The following is a 21,170-nucleotide window of genomic DNA, read 5'->3' as shown; positions in this document are numbered from 1 at the left end:
ATAATATAATTCTTGGACCAGTATACTTAGTACGAGTTTGCGACGTCACACTTTCTACGGAGCGTTAACAGTTTATCATTCATAAATCTTATATTATTAACGTTTGTTATTGAATGAGAAACGCAAAACGATTCGTGTGTAGCGTGACGATCCAAAACTTGTATTTAGCAAACAGTTTTCCTAAGTCGATAATAATTGTTTTCATATTTAATTTTCTTAATGCGCTTACTATATATTTATTCTGTGTTTGGAAGCTGCTACAGCCTACATATATTTCTTTTATTTTTAAGGCAAACAGATACGAATAATCTGATAATAGGATTAAGAAATTAATACGATCAATCTCAAAAATCTCAGTTACTTGTATGAGGGGCGGATACCGTGCTAGTACCGACTACCGAGCACGGAGAGGAAAGGTCATATATCAATGCATCGGAGTATGTATTTAATAAAATTTTCCATTAACTTATAATTCTATCGATACTGTCGCTGTACGTTATGATTTCAGACTTTTTTTAATTCTTAATTTCTTTAAGTCCTGTGTTTTTAAGGTTTTGTAAGCTATGTAGTATATATGTAAAATATTGGTAGGCTGTTTACTCTATTGTATAGTATAAATAAAAGATTTCTCTTATCACGAGAATTATTACACAACTGAACAAGGCAGATAGAGACAGTAGACACGTGTAACGAAATGAATGTTGGTTTAATATCAAACACATAGCTAATATAAACGACTGTGTGATTTAAATACAAAATAAAACAATTGACGTTGAAAATAATTACAATTAATTTATTGATAATTTCAAAGACGAATCTAATGATATAAAATGTACACACGGTTACACCTACCACTTATATATACAATTTAAATATTTTAACACGTCATTCTGTACAAGTCGCTCCAACTATTTGTTTTAATCAAATAAATTTTTATTTCTTTAACATCATAAAGTAAATGAAATTTATAAACGATTCACAGTGAAGAATCCTCCATAGAGTCGTGTTCCTAAAACAAGCTTATTCTAAAAATGTAGAGACAACAGCAAGGTGAGGATGTCTGATACGAGGGTACGAGGGTACGAGGGTACGTTACCACATCAAATATAACAACTACGTTTATATTATTTAAGATGAATTCTATATGATGTACTTTCCATGGTTGCTGCCATCTTTACGAAAATAAATAAGAAAATTAGCTTTGGTTTAAAACATGTAAAAAGTATTTAAAAAAATAGACGAAGCATTCCATTCAAACAATGAAAAATTTATACAACTGTAAAAAAAATAACACCAATAATTTAAGAGACGAGTCGAGGACTCGCCGACAGTTACGCTAACTTACAGTTAAGTCTCGTTCTTAGATAATAATTTCTATTACTAGGTTTAATCTCAAAGAGTTACTTAAGAACTGTGACGGAACATCTCTTGTGTACATTCAAATTTGAAACTTTAAGGATTATATTATGTATTTAGGTAAATTGACCATTGACTCAATAGTGTTTTAAATTTAAGTTAAAATTGAAGCTATCTGAGAAAATGTATTAGGTTAATTATTTTACAATGCCACAGTATAGAGCATCGAGTCTAAATTAGCTGGATTCCCGACTGTTTTCGTTGGAGCCGATGGAGTGGGAGGTGTGGGAGGTGGAGGCGCTCACTTCCGGAGCAACGATCAGCCCTTCTTTGATCCTCTTCTTCTGTTTCATCCGCCTATTCTGGAACCATATCTTGACCTGCGTCTCGTTCAGCTGTAGGGCGGAGGCGATTTCTATTCTCCTCGCCCTCGTGAGGTATTTGTTGAAGTGGAACTCTTTCTCCAGTTCCGTGAGCTGTTTGTTTGTAAAGTTAGTTCGACCTGTGTTGTTGAGGTTGAGGAGCGGGTTGTTCAGCATCTGGCCGCCATTGGGAGTGCGCTGGTCCTGAGGGCTCCCAAGCACGCCCTGGTTCACGAAGTCCGCTGGTGGAATCATCAGCTTCGGGGCTGAAAGAAAACGATCACTAAGTATCTAGATCGATAAAGTCTATTTCATTCAATTTAAGATAAAATGTCGCCGCTAAAATTCATTGAACTTTCAAATATTTAGGTAGGATCAGATAAAAAAATAACCGCAATGACCTTCGCAATTTTATGCCTTGCTAATATAGGTAATTTAACCAAAAGGAAAAGTAGGTTTTAAAAAGTCCATAAATATTTGGTTTTAAGATTTCACGGTGATATCAATTAGAAGTTTTTATAATAGCAATGTAATCGGATGCTGCGAGGGTTATTTTTTTCTCTCGTCAATATTTGCAGGCCGCAGTTTGTTTGCGGAATCATGGCTTATAATCTTTTTACGACATCACAAAGAAATGTTCGTGGGATCAGCTCGGTAGGACGCTCGTGACAGGTGTCAATATTAGGAGACCCGCAGCCGAATGAGAAAACCATCGAGTGAAGTCTTTATTCATTTATATCTAAACCGTTCAGATTATTTTCAGAGCTTCAATAGTTTCAGTGTATTTTATTCCGAAATGACCGCTTTGGAAGACTTCGCAAGATCGGATTGTGTTTAACAAAAGTAATTGTTTCATAAGACACAATATTTACGGCAAATTCTTTCATCTAAGTCACTCAGTAATATAATATTCTATAAATGTAATGTAAGGAACCATTGGGACTGAGGTTGTGACGTAGAGTTGGTAATTTTTGTAAGGCAAGGGATACATTAATGTTGTCTGTGAGGACGCCCCGCGGCGAGTTCCTAACCTGCACTTCATGGTAAATATGAAGTCTTGACGTTTATTATTGTAGAAAAGTAAACAGGGTCTGAGTCCGAGTGTCGGTGATGTCAGGTCGATGTGTCAGCTGTGTCAGACAGCGTGGCCGGACACCGAGACAAGCTCGTATAGAATATGATCGTAGATTAAAAACAAATGCTTGAGTTTGAACGTTCAAGAGTTGCTTTTCATGATAAGGTAAACGGAATAAATTATGGTAAAAAATAATCCACCTAATATTTGTTTAAGAGTTCAAATAATATGCAAATAATATCGGTTTTAAGCCTACGCTTTTTACAAAAGTTAAAAATAACTTTAGATAATACAACTGTATTTATAGTGGCTGCGTTGTTATTAATTATCTTTTTATCAACTCATTGTATAATCCGACTTTCCTTACATGTAGAATGAATTCTGAATTTTTGTATGCGTATTGGATTTCAATTATAAAATAATTTGTAATTACTAAACATATAATAAACTTATAAATAGTAGACAAACGCCAAACGACAAAGGACACTATTGTCTTCGCCGTCAGTCACAACAAGCTTCGTAATATATTAATTCCTAATGAAAGTCCGTCCGTCCCTCGTCCAGTTAATCCTTTAGGAACATTTAATCAAACAATATGTTACTCTGTAACTTCACGTTTGATTTATAAATTAACGGCTACACGACTCCCTAACGCCGTTTACTGCGATGAGTCAGGAAGCAATATTAGTTTAACTTTTATTCTAGTCACGACATTTATTGTCATTAAATCAATGTTTTTAAAATTTATAGAACAATGTTAAGAATGTTGAATATTTTTTGTTACTTACAAATTTGTTTGGGTTGAGGCTTAAACTTTATTACACATATTTGCTTTAAGAAAGCCAATAACTTAATTTGGTAGAGACCTGGGACGTATGTCGTTTGTTCGATTCTAATTCAAGTCTACGAATTAATTTCTACTTTATCCAGGAGGCCAGTCTTATGATTCGAGTGCAGACTAGAGACACTTTACAGTTTTTTATCTTGATATAACTTAAACCTGCTCTAACCTGATCTATACATAGAATAAGTTTTATTTTATGTATCAGATGTATATAAACCTGACAGAATCGATGGTCAGTGTGCGGTTCATTCACAAACGACTTAACCCGCATGAGCTCTTCTAAACAAATAAGCTGTTTACTCAGAGAGCACGGATCGCGGCGGTCGGATCAAACAAGCCGGCCGCTCGGCTCTCAGCTTGTACAATACTCAGGCGACATCCACCGGACTTAGTATTTGTATTGACGCGTTTCCATTACAGCCATCGATGCGTTTTCACATCAGTTCTGATGCTGTAAGCTATTTTATTATGAATCACTTCGTTAAACTCACGTCAAGTCATCTGATTTAAACAACTACGGAAGTTGCAGCTTTGAATTACTTAGAACTTATTTCTACTATAATGATGAAATTATATATGTCAGAAGATATTTCTTTATGTGCTGGTAAAGTAAAATTGTGATGGTAAAATTAAATTAAGGTATTCCTTAACACTCAGAACTTGTTTTTACTGATATAATTAAATAGACTTCTATTTAATTTTTGATGTTTGTAGAACGAGGAATAAGAATTTAATGTAGATTTAAACTAGGAGCCTTCGTGCTATGAGACCATGTTATTTATTTAAGGTAATGGAAACAGAGCAGTGCGGCGCACACGCAGCCTGCTATGACAATATTGACAGTGACGCAAAACAAGACGAGCACACCCGTCACCGAGATGTGAACCACTCCGGACTTTTGGAACTCACATAAACTGCTTCTAAAGGAATTCGAATCAAAAAATGATTGTAATTATTAAACATACAATACCATTGATAATGTTTTCGTGTTTGAAAATGTTGGTTTCTTAGCAGTGAAAGGGTTTAAATGTGAACGTAGCTCAATTTTCTTACATTGTAATCGTGTGTATGTAACTAACGTGTTGTTTACTCTAACTCTCAGTGACTAACTCGGACTGCATAATACATTCCACATAATGTGTCAGTGAGTTCATTGTGAATTCCCGTGGATGTCTTTCCACGCGGCCGCTCGTCCCCCGTCAAAGGCCCCGTGTTTGTTTGTAACAGTAGAAGCGGCGCGGTACAAGTCTAATCCATTACCGCTACCAATATTTGCTCTGTTGCGAGTACTTAGATTTCAGATCACCATTATGCAATACTTGGATTTGGGGATCGCAAAGACTGATCTAACTATGCTATAACAAACCAATACCGAAATTATAACTCTCATTAGATGCGAAATAATAACAAAATTAGGTTTATTTGAAAGATTTCATTGAGTTTGGTAACAGGACTCTTCGACTTTAATCTCTCGCAGCGCTACGTGTTAGGCACATTTAAATATAATTGTTTTAAAAGTAAGTTCGTAAAAAAGATATATAGTTTCAATCAAGAGTCATTTTAGGGAACAGTGGATTAGAGAATGTAATATATTAAGTAAATGAAGTTCTAATTAAAAGTTCAGTTCAGTTCTAAAATAATAGTTTCATTCGAATCAATAGTATCTTAGACAAATAAATCATTGAAAACATTTAAAAAAAAGGAAATAACAGAATATTTTTTTGTTAAACAGAATTAATATAGAAGTTTTAAAGAGAATATAAGTGGGATGGTCAAACTACTGTGTTTAAAGTAACGGCCGCGGCGGCACGTTAGAGTTTCCTAAAGTTCCTCTATGTATAATGAAAGACGTTTGTTTTCAATTTGTAAAGTATATAGAAATAACCCTTAAGGCTCGTCCTCGCCCTCAGACAAAACAAAATAAATTTGCAATAAAAAATCATTGTATAATTATCTTCGTAGAAACTATGAGGTTAGTCAGGCAATATTTCTGTAATCATTTCTATGTGCCTAGTTGAAACGATTAAAATCATTATCTGTTCTGTATGAGGAACTCTCACAGACTAAGGATGTCATACTAACGAGATGAGAACCAACACCATGTGCGTATATCAATGTGTTCATTAACAGTGTAGTACAACGAGTGCGTATGTAACAGTTACTTCTGTGTCGGCCAACCCCTTGTTTATTTATTCAGTATACGGGTCATCAATAACATCATGATTCAATCAATTCAATTGTTCAACACCGCCTGACCGCGTCCCGTCAGTCGTCGCCGCCCTAACACAGCATCGCCTCCCGGCTTCGGATGCTCGACGTCTAAATGACACGAGGGGAGTCGCAGCATGCCATTGGTCGGAAATTGTACAACGGCAGATGCGTTACATATTTTTTTCGACTGTCACAGCACGGCCATGTTTGACTAAATTCTTTACCGAAAAATGGCTGTACACAGAACATAGCAGCTGACAACTTGTCAACTCGCCGCTGAATTGACACGGGACGAGTGACATCACAATTTAAAGGTGTTTCCATTGAGGTTTGTGAATAGAGATGGGTACGGTCTGCGGCTTATGTAATATATAAAGGGACGACTGGATTATTCAATGTCTATTACAGTCTAGGAATGTCAAGTACACACGAGACCCTCAAAAATATCCGACGATAATTGTAGCTTGGCAACGGACGCATCAAAATAAGTCGAGATAACAAGCTAAATTAGAACACGAAGCAAACAAGCGTTTTAATAACTGTAATCCAATAATCCAAACTCCTGGAACAATAACGACCTTATCGGTAACAACTGTTCCATAATAACAGCTCGCCTGGACCGTTTGCGATACATATTAATAGTGTTAGGAGAGAGGACGCGATTCTGGATAAGGGACCGTATATAGAATTAAATAATATAATGTATTCATATTCTATGACATAGAGTTTTCTAATTACAATAAGACGAAAGACTAGTAGGATTTTCTTGTCAGTACATTGAATACAGAGAATGATGCCCTAACTCTAGATAACTTAGGAGTTTGTAGTTTAAGCCGCTACAGGTTTCACAATCCTTCAAATAATGTTCGGTATACATGTGTCTTACATTAGGAACAGTTTCACCAGCTCCGTGTCCTCCCTGTATGTTGTGATTTGATTATATGTTTCGAGTTTTTTTCCCGTCATATGGTTTATATATCATGCGTGTGTGTGTGTGTGTGTGTGTGTGTGTGTGTGTGTGTATCCTTCAGCCCCGGCGACGCTTCGTATATTAATAATTCCACCCGTGCATTACGACACGACACAATGACGGATGACTGCGACCAAAATATTATAAAGTAACGCCACGGTTGCTGAGCTTCTGGAGATTGTTGGGAAATGTTCTCACTCCGTGCACGAATGAAATCTCATACATACACAGAGGAGGATATACAGGTTGTGTCACGGCAGAAGCCAGGCACAGATACAGAAGATAAGCATTTTAATAATGTTCATATACTCTCTTTAAACTACCGTTTGCTTTACTGACCGTTGTCACTTGGGTAATGAATAAAGTTCCTATTAAAGCGGTAAAATTATGATGTTTCTATTAAGGGAGTCATATTATGTTAATATTCATGGAATAATATAAAAGCCACGAGCCTGCGAGATAATAAAAAGCCTGCCATCCGTGCTCCCTCTCATAATATTTGATCGTTAAATTTGCACAATCCGTAATTTAAGACATCAACGCATCTCATCTCACGTCACACGTTAAATTATACACACATTTTAAATGATTCGGAAAAAATATCTCCTGCTATAAGAAAATTATAATGTATCTGTACGGTTCTTTATAATATAATCTATTCTTGGTTGAGTTACTTGTTACATCCCAACACGAGTAGAGGCAGGGTGAAAGATTAGTCACAGTTAACTACTGTAATTAAAACATGTTAGTCCTTGTTGGCCAATTAATTTAATACATTATTACGCCCCGAATCCGACATTTTAATTGTAACAACTCATATGGACATGTTTATTTATTAATTTATCAAAATATCTATTATCAAATACGAGGTTTCAACGTTGTATTTTGAGTTACTACGGATTACAGCGACGCAATTACAGAAGAAACATCTCAATACATTTGTTAATAAACTATTTGAGAAACAAAAACGAAATACATTGGTCAATTCAATTCTGCACTTAATAATGTTCCTTGTTTGTTATGTGTTAAGGACGGTAATCGGTCGGATTTTTATTCTATAGGGGTCGGAACCCTCGCGATCCATCCATCAGCTACAGAGTCTTCCCAGAGGAGGTTTTTCTATCGAGCGTTTCGAGAATTATATTATATATACATATGTGATCTTGTGAAACGCGTGTTCATCAAATAAATGAATTCTACTCGAAACGCTAGGTACAGCAATACTATTAGTGTAAGGAGCAAATCGAGAAGAAAATTATATTATTATACTTATACTATTGTGACGAGACGGTCGAACAGACGACGAGTGACTGAATCCTATGTTATCGATGTTGTGGGAGCCCCGAGCCAGACATCTCGCCCGTGTTAAACGGATTTTTTGTTTGATTTAAATCAGACGTAATATTCTAATTATTATATATAATTTAAATAAAATAATAGTTATTTGTATGGAACCGTCAAATCTATGATAATATAATGCATTTATACACTATATGGAGGTTTGAGTGTTTGTGAATAGTTGCCGCGGAAGATATATCACCGGTTATAAGTAAACGAAAATAATGTTTAAAAATATAAAGATGTGAATGTGAGATACGCGTACGGCGTTATCGAAGTTGCAAGGAAGGAGATAGGAGCGGGAGCTAGAAATAGATGGAAAAGATTCCGCCGATAACACGCTGATAAGGAACACATGTTGCTGATAACACGCGAATACTAGAGGTAATTGCTACATTTACTGAAACTTTTAACGCCGCCATCTTGGCTCTACTGTGATTAATTTGAATTACATTCTTTTAATTTTATTTTAGATTTCAATACTTTTGAAAAATAACTGATGAAAAATCGATCTTTTCCTGTTGATATACAAATATGATGTGTAAAATATTGTATCTTTGATATTATCTTTAAAGACGGATTTAGATAATGATGTGAAGCTAGCGTGTTGTGATTTCTGTTATCGGAAAAACAAGAGAAAAATCCACTATCAGGGAGGCGGAAGTCTGGGAGCGAGCGCTTGTATTGTTATTGATAAGGATACAATACGACTGATGCGTAATAAGACGAAGAGCTGCACTTGGGTCCACACACCTTAACATCATTCTTATTGTACATATTATGTAAGCATACTTTATAATTCTTCCTCATCTACAATTCTCGTCTTCCACACACGAGGTAATGAAATTTAGTTTTTCTTTCGACCAGTCCCGATAGACTCTCTCACGAATCCTACAATGACTGGTGAGGCTACTTCGTCTTATGATTAACATCTATCGACGCGTCTGTTTGCGAGCGATCACGGTAGCAAGTGGTGTCGTATGCAGTTAATTGTGTGTACAGTGCCATCATCAATCAACACTATCAGCTGTAATTTGGTGATAACGCTATCAGTGTGACACTCGATGGTGACATTTCTATAATATTTTTTTTTTATATACGAAGACGCCAGGTGTCTGTTGCTGTGGATTTAGTAGTTCAGGGTGATACTTGTAATGTTGAAATAATGATATCCTCTCCTATGATATGATATGATATCATATGGTACATAAACTAGGTACTTACATACATTACATCTATAATAAAGATTATTAAAGACTAAATTTAATTCGCAGGTTTTCTTGTATTTTCATTGTTTAGTTTCGGGATTCTCAGATTTATTGTTTACTCTAAGTTTTGCATCGTTGAACTACACACGAAGCGTTTCCCGTTTCTCAATCAATAAACTACGTGAATACTGAGAGGTTTTAAGATTTACGTATAAAATACTGTTAACCCTCCTAATTAGTGTTATTATAATAACTTAAATAAACATACTGTACGGTGACGAGGTAAAAATCTCAATATTAAATAATATACTCATTACTAAAACGACATTTTTTGCGTTATAAAGAACAAATACACGAACACGCACAATAATAAAGAAGATATTAATAACGAGCAGATCCGTAAACACGTACTTACGTGTACTTACAACTGCAAGATTAGACAATTAAAATCCCAATAAATCTAAATTATCGTTGTTTAGTTAATATTTAACAGTTAGTAAGTTCTAGATAAAATGTTATTTTAACCTAACCGGGATGTATTTGAGTTAGTATGAGTATTGGTAGCGGCTATCTCTGTCATCTGAGGAGAGGGGACAGTGGACACTTCCCGTCCAAATATTGTAATCAATATTCAGTTCGTAGAGTTGTTATCATTGATACATTTAATTGATTTATTGGCTCCCGCCACACCTGCTCCAGCATCCGGACTCGCTTGTAAATTGGCTCCAAGATAGCCACTTGATGGATCATCAGCTGTACAGCTAGATACCAGCCGGCGAGCTGTTACTGTTACAGTCACTTTAATACAAGCTCTCATCACTTTGTTTATAATAATACCTATATTAAATCGAAATTAACAACACTGAAATGCAAACTATTTAACCGTTTTGATGTCAGTTTCTTTCATATTGAATTATTAAATTATTTTTGGTAAATTTCATAGGGAATGTCTTACACTCGTTTGTAGTATCCTCGGGGAAACAATTCCTCGTCATACCTAGACTATACACTATACACCCGTTCTGTATATTCCTGTACTAACAATCATTGATCATTATATTTAGATTTGATCGAATACTTCTAAGAATCAAATGACAGAACAAATAATAAGTTTATTTGTCAAAATTTCAATAATAATAACTAACTCACAGACAGCGAGTGTATATGTTAGCGTCGCACTACACACGATGCGTTTCGCGTGTCACACTCATTGTTTGCAGTGTGACGACACACACTCGTGGTAGGTTTACTTATCTTAAGTCATAAAAGAGCATTACATTACAAATATTAGGACGTCCATAAGAAAATATTGACAGTGAGATGTGTCAAGGACCCGGAGCGATCGCTTGTAAATCATACGGATTCCATAGTGACCAATAACGTACGCGAGATAACTCGTATCAGAAACAATTTTAACGTGGATTTGTGGTGTTCGGTTGCCGGTGCGAGTTACAAATGTATTTTGAATTCTTCGCTGCTGGCGATAAAGAAATTGCATTTCACTTATCATTATAATACGTACGAAATCAGAAATAATCCTTGTCACGAGATACGTCTCAGACATGTTATACGGATTTCTATTTGTTTTTTTAAAGCAAAACAGACTATAAACATTTCAAGATAAATTTGTACGTTTAAATTTTCTTCATAAGCTCACTGATATAAAACAGGTGCTATGTATTGCTACGGAGTATATGTTTTAATCGACTTTAATGAATTAATAAATTTTTACAATAATAATAAAAATGTCATCACTAAATTCGTTTAAACGTTAGCACACTACGATAACTGTATTTTACGACGGGAATAATAAAATTGATAGCACGAATAGATTTTTACGATTCTCTTTATCACATCCAGGAGCCCATGACAGTCCTACCTCATAATCCTTTGACGCACAACATTTATCAATATCACGATAGCGAGCCAATAAATATTCTCTAATTATCTATGTAATACGTGACTCCGTGTGATAACGAATGTACGAAATAAATAAGTCAAAGAGCGTTTGGAAACAAAACGGCTCCATATATAGAGAAGGAGTTGATGTTTCTATTTTGTATTTATTATTATTAATTGCTTTTACAGTAATTTTTTTTATCTCGGAACGTTTCTTAATAACAGATACGAATTCATTTTGTAGCAACCTATGTATATATAAATATCCGAATGTTGTTGTGGTATTATTTAAATTTAGGGTGTTTTAATTTCTGCCCCCGACCCGGTCTGAACACGCCCGGGAACTACTGCCGGTGACCGGGGCCGGCTTGTCACACACACTAATGCCAGGGAGAACTTATAATCCACATTATAATAATATTTGATAAGTATTCGAGTGATAAGCTCGCTTCGGAATCAATAGCCGTTGTTTAGTTTAGATCGAATTTTAATGTAATGTGTGAATTTGACAATCATTCTGTTGTATCTGTACACGAAACCTCTCAGCATTCCAAGGATTCACCGTGCGGGCGCCGGGTCCATCGCTGCAGGGAGAGGAGCTTCAACAGTGTCTTCAACAGGCGTAGGTTTAAGGGGCCCCTATCGAACGCTTGTTAAACTTCCACTGTCTGAGTTCCTCTCTCTACCTAACTAAATTTGAAAATAGCCTCCTAGAGCTGCCTTCGACGTACTTTCCAAGAATGAACTCATGTTAGTTTTTGACAGGCCCCAGTCTTTTAACAGGTTGTAGACAGATTTGGCGGTTATGGGCTCACTCCTATTTCTACTGCGCACAAATTTACAAAGAACTTTTTCTTAGTGAGTTCGTTAGCGAGTAGGTAATACTTGTTGACCTTGATGGCATGGTCTTTGGGGATGGCAGTTTCCCAAGGAACCGTGAGCTCTATTAGCACAACGCGTTTTAAATTTCGCGAATATAAAAACATGTCCGGTCTGGAGGCCGACGCACAAATATCCTCTGGGATTTTATATTGCTTCTCATACGTTTCCGTAATTAAAGTCCGATCAGAAGTCGCTTAATATATATGTATGATAGTAGAACCCTAATGTATTACTACATGTGCTCTCTAAATGTTAACTTTTCATATGAGCCTGCAATCACTACAAATTCCATTAGCGGAAGTGACTTCATAATGGAACTGGATCCAGCCTCCGAATGATTAATTCAACATTATTAATCCGCTATCATCGTCCCACGACCTGTCCATCTCCTCATCTCACAAAGCCGAGACAATGCCTCACTTATCTTGCAGCAAGTAGGTTAAATATTCTAAGCATTATAGAAAGTGCTCCTGATAGCCTGTCCCCTGAATGATAATGGTACTCTGACACAATATTCCGTCGCGCTTATTATCTTAGAGGAAGCTTTTTTATTATGAACAATTATATACACGTCTTCAGAGAATCACAGGTTGAAATCATATTGTCATCTCATTACTAACATTTTTCAATTAATTTTCTGTATTTCAATTTATAGCGTTACTCAGTCATCTAGTTGGGAAGGCTATCTTGATGTGGTTTTTTCTTTATCATAAGTTTCTTGTAGGTTGTGACATGTGCTGGGGTCACTCGTGGGGTTTCTGGGGTCATTACCAACCGAACACGGGGGTGTTCGCGTGACGATCAAGATATCGCGACCACTCTACTGTAATCGGTTTACTTGATACGCTTTAGTGTGTGGTCCAAATCAGGAGCGAGCACGGGCAAGGAGAGACGCGGTCTATGTATATCGATTATATATATTTACAATGCCTTGTAAATCTATTTACAATCATTGTTAAAACAGATTTGATAGCGCAGATTTAATCCAATCAATGGTATAATCTTACTGAGTGTGACGTGATTTTTAAAATATGTTTATGAAGCGTAAATATAAGAGTTGGTCAGTGAGTGTACCAGCCGGCAGACCGTGCGCGTAGTGTAGTCGCAGGTGACTTGCGAGGGTTTATTAGCGGTCACTTTACTCCACCAGCTCCTATTAATGAAACAGATCAAAGGCCACCTCTAAACGCCATTATGGAAATAGCTCATAGATTTATTAAACTTATTTATCAAGATCGCTCGATCAATCTCCTCGTCACCGGTCACTACTAGATTCAGCTCTTTATGGTTGGAGCGTGACGCGTTCCTGTGTTGCTTTATAATGTATTAATGTAGTGCTAATTTGGGACTTACAACACTAAATCAACACATCGTTAGAGGAATAGAAGTCATGTTGATTTTTTTGTTTCAATAAATAATAATATGCATTAGAATTATTAATCTTAATTTAAGTTTTTTTTTGTTTTATTTATTTCTGTTGTATACAGTTTGCGAACATGAAGTATGATTTTAATGTTTTTTGTTGGATCCGTAGAATGTATATTTTATTGTGGACTTTATTATTTGAAAGGTAAGATTGAAAATTAGTTGATTTGATTTCTTCGATTATATTTCACTTGTCATGCGACAGACGTGTTTCAACCAGAAAATGACAATGTGAGATATCCCTTCGTCTGCCAATTTATATTTGCATCCGATCCATCGAAGGGATGATCTTATTTCGGTGGTTTAAGGTTTATGTTCGCATGCACATGTATTGTAGAGGTTGTTTTTTATATTTGCCAAGTGTCCCTGGAGGTTTGAAGGTACGCATTGTGGCAGAATAGATAAGATCGAGTCCTCCTTACGTGTGGTCTTTGAGATTATGACTCATTTACTGCACCGAGTCCTCTACTCGCTTATATCAGAGTTATTTTAATATGTACGTGTTTAAAGAAGCATGTTAATAGTTATTCGATTCTCTTATAAATTGAGAGTTCTGGAAGTAGTTCCAGGTGTAGCGAAGTATTGCAGCTGCTGTAAGACGTAGTGGCAGAACAATGTCATACATACACACTAGCAGCGATCACTAGAGAGTGTAATACAACACGTTTAATGTAAAATTTAAACTGAGTTATTGTTAAACATCTAATTGAAAAAAGTGTTTGAAAATGAAATCATACATAGCACAAGTGACATATTTCAAATCCAGTTCTGGTTTTAAATAAAAATACCATATACATCATTCATTATGTATCCGCGAATACATTTGAAAGATACTTTGCGAAGTGGTGACGGAATGGTTTGGACTGTGGATCATAGGACATCATAAGTGAGATTGCGTTTCAAAATTATAAGTGGGTGTAAGCTACAACAAGAACAAGCACATAGCACAAGTATTCATTATAATAAATACTGTTAACTTCATTATTTAAAGTTGAGTTCGTACTTGAAATATTTGTATTACAAACTATTAAATACATCTAACACATTTCTTTTGTTCATAACATTAGATGTCTGAATATTAAACCTGTAATATAATGTAATGCGTCGCATGATTTTCACTTTTATTAACACATATTCCCCACATTATAATATTACTTTAATTGGCTGGACTCGGCGGCCCGCGACACGTACCGCGTTCGCGCTCCGTCACTTTGACAGATGTCACCGAAACATTAACACACAGATTAAATATATTTAATATAAACATTTACGATAATTATATAAAATATGAGAATTTGTAATAATCGGTGACGATAATTACGATTCGTTTTATTTCAGTGGCTTTATTTTATGGTCTATAAGTGAGTAGTTACCGGGAGGTGATATTTAAATCACAAAATGGCCTATAAATGTTTCCCCCCAATTAAATTGCGTGTCATTATAAAAACAAATATAGATATGGTAAGGATTAGCGACCGACTGTTTGATAGTTGCGTGTGTTATTTTATTTTTGGGTCACTTATCAACTGTTCGAGGTTGTCTTGACCGAGTCTTGTTCAACTTTATTCTATATAGTTATTATTTACTTAATTGTTTGATTTATTTCTATTTTTAAAGTCTATGGAAATAACAAACAGCTGGCATGGTGTTGTTGAAGTCACTGTATTGTTTTAATGTACCTACATAATGCGTTTTTAATTCATCGATTTTAAAAATGTCATGTAACTTAAAATTATGTGGAAGAAATCGCCAGTTTTACATTCCCATTAAGTACCTCATGCTTCAATCGTTACTATTTCTTTATTTATTTATATATTGGAAACCGAATTTCATGTTCAATATAATGTAAATTTCCATAATTATATTTGAACAAATATTAATACAAAATTAAATATTCCTGGACACGAAATTCGCTTTTCAGCTGCTTTATCACTTTCAATGGGATATATTTTGTTGCTTTTCTCATTTGAAATTTTCTATTTGAACCTAATTCAAACATACACAACTATACTTGCAACAATATATACATGTTTTATTATGTAGTGTTTACATAATAGCTGTCTACTGAGCGGTGTCTATTATTCGCTATCTGGTTTGTTTGAATATTTGAACGTCAGATGAGATCTCACCACGTGTTGTGGAAGACGCCGGACTACACATGATGTGGACGATTGAGACGGTCGGTGCTATTATCTTGTTTGTGATGAATATTAACTTATGATATTTTTTTATGAAAGATTTGAATTCGGTTAAATTCATTATAATTTTATTGTGATTTCAGAATAGTGTTTCAATTAAATGTATTGTAAATTCTGTGAGTTTGGTTTTATTAACTTTATCTTTGATTGTGAATATTCTTCGCTCGTGTTAAAAATATACCAAATGTTACTTACGTACTGTAAGTTTATTCGAACATTACGTGAATGTTTTACGGTCTTTAAATAAAGAAAGTATGTGTATTGAGCGAAGTTCACATAATCCTGATATATGTATGTACGTGTGTGTGTTCCGCAGAACATGGCGCGTCAGATGGAGTCAGAGGTCGCACCTCCACCACTGACACAAACAGACAAATAATTTGACATAATGTACTCGTGACTTCAACTGACTGCTCAAAACGAGAGCCGCACGTACGGACACACGCTTACATTTTAAATATTCATACCAACATTTGTTGAAATTATTATAATAAAAATATATAAATTATATACTTAATAAAAAATATTTATGGATTGTATTTCTAGTTCAAATTACGGCTGCGGTTACGGTTGGTGCTGAGCAACGATTATGCAGATCATAAAAACTCGTACTAAGCACACGATAAGCTTAGTTTCATTAAGATGTGCACGCGAAAATCTGAGATATCACAAGTCGTAAAGTTAGTTTATGTGTTACGTGTAATGTGAAGGACGGGCCTATCGTTATATATAGTATACGGAACTCTCTGATGTTATTAAATGTTCACACTTGACTGAACATTAAAGTGAGAGTGAACTGGTCAAATGAAGATGTCAAAGGTTACGGCTATAGGAACTGACACGAATAGATAATATATTATATATAAAACGATTTTACTGTCTCAGATTTGATTTAATTATTATTTTATTAATGATACTAAGAAATATTGATGACTATGTTCTTTGATATGAATATTTAAATTTATAAGAAATATGTAACACAAACAGACAAACAAATATGTTTAAAAAAAAAGAATCTTAGACTTAAATATGTGTCAAGAGTTATTGTGGTTACTATTGCTTAAGTTAACGTGAACAAAACATTACCTCAGTATGTTCACCGCAAGTTAGCACACTACACACTCAGCGTTAATAGTTTAGGTAATGATTCATTAAACTTGTAGTTAGTTGTTAGTAAAGGGCAAATGATAATATATTTTAAGATATTAGTAAAATTTAAAATGTAATTTTATTACACCCTGCCGTAGATTTATGAATGTTTTATTACAGACAGTAAATATAATTAATTTATTATGAATGGATTCTTTAGTTCTCCATAAAAGATACAGAGTGGAATAAAAGACACGAATCACTGTATATAAGTATTGGATGGATTTCATCTTTACGTATCTTTAAGTCTTAATGACATCTAAGATATTCGCGAGGAATCATTTGAATGAAACTAATGTTCTTCGGATTACTGCGCGTAATTTACGGTGCCTTGACGGCAGCCCTAGCAGTTTCGTTTCAAATTTGGTTAGGTAGAGAGAGGAGCTTGGCCGGTGGAGGTGAGCGTTTAACGCGCGTTAGATAGGGGCTCATTAAACCTACACCTGGGTACCAAATCCCAGACACTGTTCAAGATCCTCTCCCTGCAACGATGGACGGCACCCGCGCAGTGAATCCAAGGAATGCTGAGGCTTGAAAGGTTTCGTTTCTTTTAAAAAAAACATACTACCGACGTTTCGGTTACTTTGCAGCGACCGTGATCAAAGTAACCCAAACGGAATATGTAGTTTTTAAAAATAATAAAATAAGCGTAGTAAGCAGTACAAAGCACCTAGTCTTGTATTATGTTAAATAAGATATAATCTTGTCTGTGGGTACAAGTATGTTAATTGTTGTAAAGCCACCGTGGATTAATAACACTATTCTCGCCAGTCGCCAGTGGCCAGTCGCCAGTCGCCAGTCGCCATAAGAATCATTCATTAATCAGGTATAGTTCCGTCATAATCGATTTATGTAGTTCAAGACAGTTTTACCTTGAACCATATAAATTTTGGCATGAACAAACACTTTTTTATTCAATATATATATGTATATATGTGCGATCTTTTTCTGTCTGTTTGTCTGTCCATGTCTAAAGAGCTATCATCTTAAGAATCTATAGTTTCGAAGAGTAAATTATTGTTTTGACTTCTAAAGACTTTCTTTTTATTTTTTCGCTTAGGTATGTCGAATCTGATAAAGGAATTAAAAGTTGTTGGAGATATTTTATTGAATTGAACTTGAAGTTAGACAGCGAACAATTTAAAACTAATAAGTTAGAATTAATAGATGTAGGGCGTTAACTTCTGACAAATTAGTTGATGTAGGAAGACTATTACTTATGTATTTACGAGAAAGATAATATTGTTTCTGGTTCAATATGTCTTCTACATTGACTGTGAGGTTGTAATGAGTACATCAGTTCATATTTCAATCAGATTTTCGGTAATTTCTAGGCCAACGGAAACCGAGTATGACGTTAAATAAGCCGCTTTTAAAATTAAAAAATGTACTCAGACAAAGTTTCCAAGTTCGTGAGAAAAATGATGTTATCGTAAAACGCGAGTTCAGATAAAATTATTTGGAAAAATTTTATCACACAGGTATTATATAAGGTCGGAGTTTTGTTAGAAACAGTGACGACAACGTCACAAACATAGATCATTGCAAGTTCTAACATGGAAGTTTTGCGGGACTTCTCACTTCCCGCGTCTTTGTTTATTTCAGCATTCGGTTGAACATAGATATTATGTTATTTTATTTAAATAAAAGAATCGATAAAAATGATATTCTTATATAAGAATTATCAGCGAAGTTATGTATCACAGCGAAGGTAAAAACTATTGTTGATAATCTGTAGTGCCGTCTCAGTTGTGAGACATTACGTGTTAGGGAAATCGTTCGAACGTTAAGATAAACCGGTCTCGACATTCCGAGATAAACGGAGAAAAATCCCGGCAGATGCGACATCACTATGTTATCAGAATGATATTTTTCACGATAAACTTCGGTCTGTCCTTTAAACGGTTCTTTGTTGGCGCCAGCGCCATGTGCGTTATATTTTTACATTTCACGGCACGCCTTATACAGAAGTCACTCACCGGCCGGCTTCGGGATGTTCCTCTTGACCTGCATCCACTTGTACGTGGGTACGGCGGCGTGCGTCGCGTGTGCCTGGACGTGCTGCGCCTGCACCTCCTCCCGGGGGAAGCCGTCTCTCAGCTCCCCGAAGTCCTTGGGGTAGGAGTCGAAGTCCCCGCAGACGAGAGGCGAGCCGTGGCCATACTGCGCCTCGTCCACGAAGTGCATGTTGTATTTGGTGTCGACGTAGTGATTGTCCAGCTTGTGGTCAAGGTGGTCTTCTTCTCGGTGCTTGAAGGTGTCGTGGTGAGGCGGCGCGGGCGGCGGCAGGTTGTAGGCGGAGGCCTGCTGGTCTCCATAGTCCAGGTTGGTGTAGCAGAGGCCGGTGTCGGTGCTGATGACGGGCGCGGCGTCGTGCGCGTGTCCGTGTATCAGCGGCTCGTAGTAGCCGGCGGGGTCGTAGTAGCCATCGTGGTAGCCGTCGTACGCGGCCTGGTAGCCGGCGCCCTGCTGGTAGCACTCTCCGCTGTAGTTCTGTTGGTTGTTGTACATGCCGACGTCCATGATCATCATGTCTGCTCGTCTCCCGGCCCGCTCTCTCACACCACACTCATCACCTCCCGCGGTCCCAGCGGTCGTAGGCCTCTCCTGTCTCACTGTGTAACTATATCCGTATACCGCGCTCCGTGTATCACTCGCGCTCACGAACACATCCCCCGAGCGCCGTCTGCGGACCGACTGAGCTCGTGGGGCCGCGGCCCACTCTACTACCCGGGCCTGTGCCCGTCATGGGCGGAGCTGGAGGGCCGGGCCCGCCAATAGTCGTGGGGCCGGAGAGCGTACACTCAGTATTGGTCGGAGCGAGATAGCGCTCGCGAATCTTGGAGGCTGGATGTTAGTTATTATTTGCTGTGTGTTCTCCCCCCCCGCCTCGCGCCGCTCCCCTTGCCGCTCCGAGACACGTTTACTGGAAACGCTTCAATTTATTCCCGTGACGTAAATCGATTCTAAGACTTGAATGATTCAACTCTCCTCCGTCGTTTATATACCTATTACATACACTTTGTTGCTTATTTAAAACATTTAACATTAGTCATTACATATATATAACGTTTATTGCGGAGCGGGCCTTGTCTCTCTCGGTTCGTGAGCTGTCGTCTTTATCTCTGTATATCAAGCATGTATTTATTTTCGTACATAACAGTCTCCAGACGCCGCGAGGAGCGCTCTGCTTGATAGGCTCGTCTTATACGACACTCATTATTTATATTTTTACGAACGTATTTACTGTTGATATCTTTTCTGTGTTGTCGGAAAATAATCTTGGAAAGTTAGGGCGATTCAAAAAATCTGAAACGTCTTGTACCTACTTACTTCTTTGTTAATGTTTAAAGCATTTTTTATTCTGTTGAATAATAGACATATAGATTTAGTAAATATATGTATATATTTCGTTTCCATTAAATGTATTTTTAAGCACCAATCGCCGAATCTCTTGTGTCTCGTAAATATACAGAAGTATGTTTAAAAATGCAACAAAGAGGACTTATAGTTTGATAGCGTTATTTTTCAGATCGATTTTCATTATATAACACATAGCTTAAGTGTACAGGCACATAAGTATATAAGTGAGGTTATCAATATGTGAATGGAGGCTCGATGAAAGTTTATTCTTATAACTATCAGTAACCTACTTCACTAAAAGAATTAGAAATCTGAATAAAACAGGCCTTTGAAATACCTCGCTTTATGTGCTGTAAAAGGTAATTAAAACTATATTAGGTACTAAAAAACCAGTTAACATATAGTATGGTTTTCTGTAACCACGATGTAGGTTAACTATTTTTGTCATAAGAAGCATTTAATTATATATATTATACATACAATTTAATTTCAATCGACGCATAAACTTGTCCCCACTACTGTGGGTATACACCTACTTATAATAAATACATCAACCTAGATAATAGATTAATCTGAGGAAACTTTTACCTACTTATACTACCCGTCATATCTATAAGACTTACTTTCTTGGATTACAGACGATAAAAATTCACCATCAGCTGTTACCCACCAGCAGCACTATAATCCATCTTGATATTTGAATTCGATTGTAATGCGACATGCGATAGATGAACGAAAAATGTTCATATCATAAAATTAGTGTCACATTTAATAAAATAAAAGTATTTATTGCGGCTTGTTTTTAATACATTTTAATTCTGTTCACGGAGTATGCGGGAAGCTATGTGTACTATGTCATTGTGATAGTTAATACATTACATTATATAAAC

At 36.2% G+C, this 21,170-nt stretch overlaps 2 protein-coding genes across 2 annotated transcripts in view; one reads left to right on the top strand and one right to left on the bottom strand.

The window, feature by feature from the left end:
* Positions 1–21,170, top strand: part of LOC116769217 (uncharacterized) — a 324,623-nt gene that overhangs the window by 84,332 nt on the left and 219,121 nt on the right. The window lies entirely within an intron of this gene.
* On the bottom strand, positions 773–19,632 carry LOC116769309 (homeobox protein Hox-B1b-like). Its single transcript, XM_032660369.2, has 2 exons — positions 18,897–19,632; positions 773–1,984 (listed from the first exon to the last, which is right to left on the bottom strand). The coding sequence occupies exons 1-2, from the start codon at positions 19,447–19,449 to the stop codon at positions 1,593–1,595; spliced, it is 945 nt and encodes a 314-aa protein (XP_032516260.1). The 5' UTR covers positions 19,450–19,632; the 3' UTR covers positions 773–1,592.

This window comes from Danaus plexippus, chromosome 5 (assembly GCF_018135715.1).
Source record: "Danaus plexippus chromosome 5, MEX_DaPlex, whole genome shotgun sequence".
In the NCBI taxonomy this organism is placed as follows: domain Eukaryota; kingdom Metazoa; phylum Arthropoda; class Insecta; order Lepidoptera; family Nymphalidae; genus Danaus; species Danaus plexippus.
The sequence above is the reverse complement of the archived record's forward strand: the minus strand, read 5'-3'. Positions and strand labels throughout refer to the sequence as shown.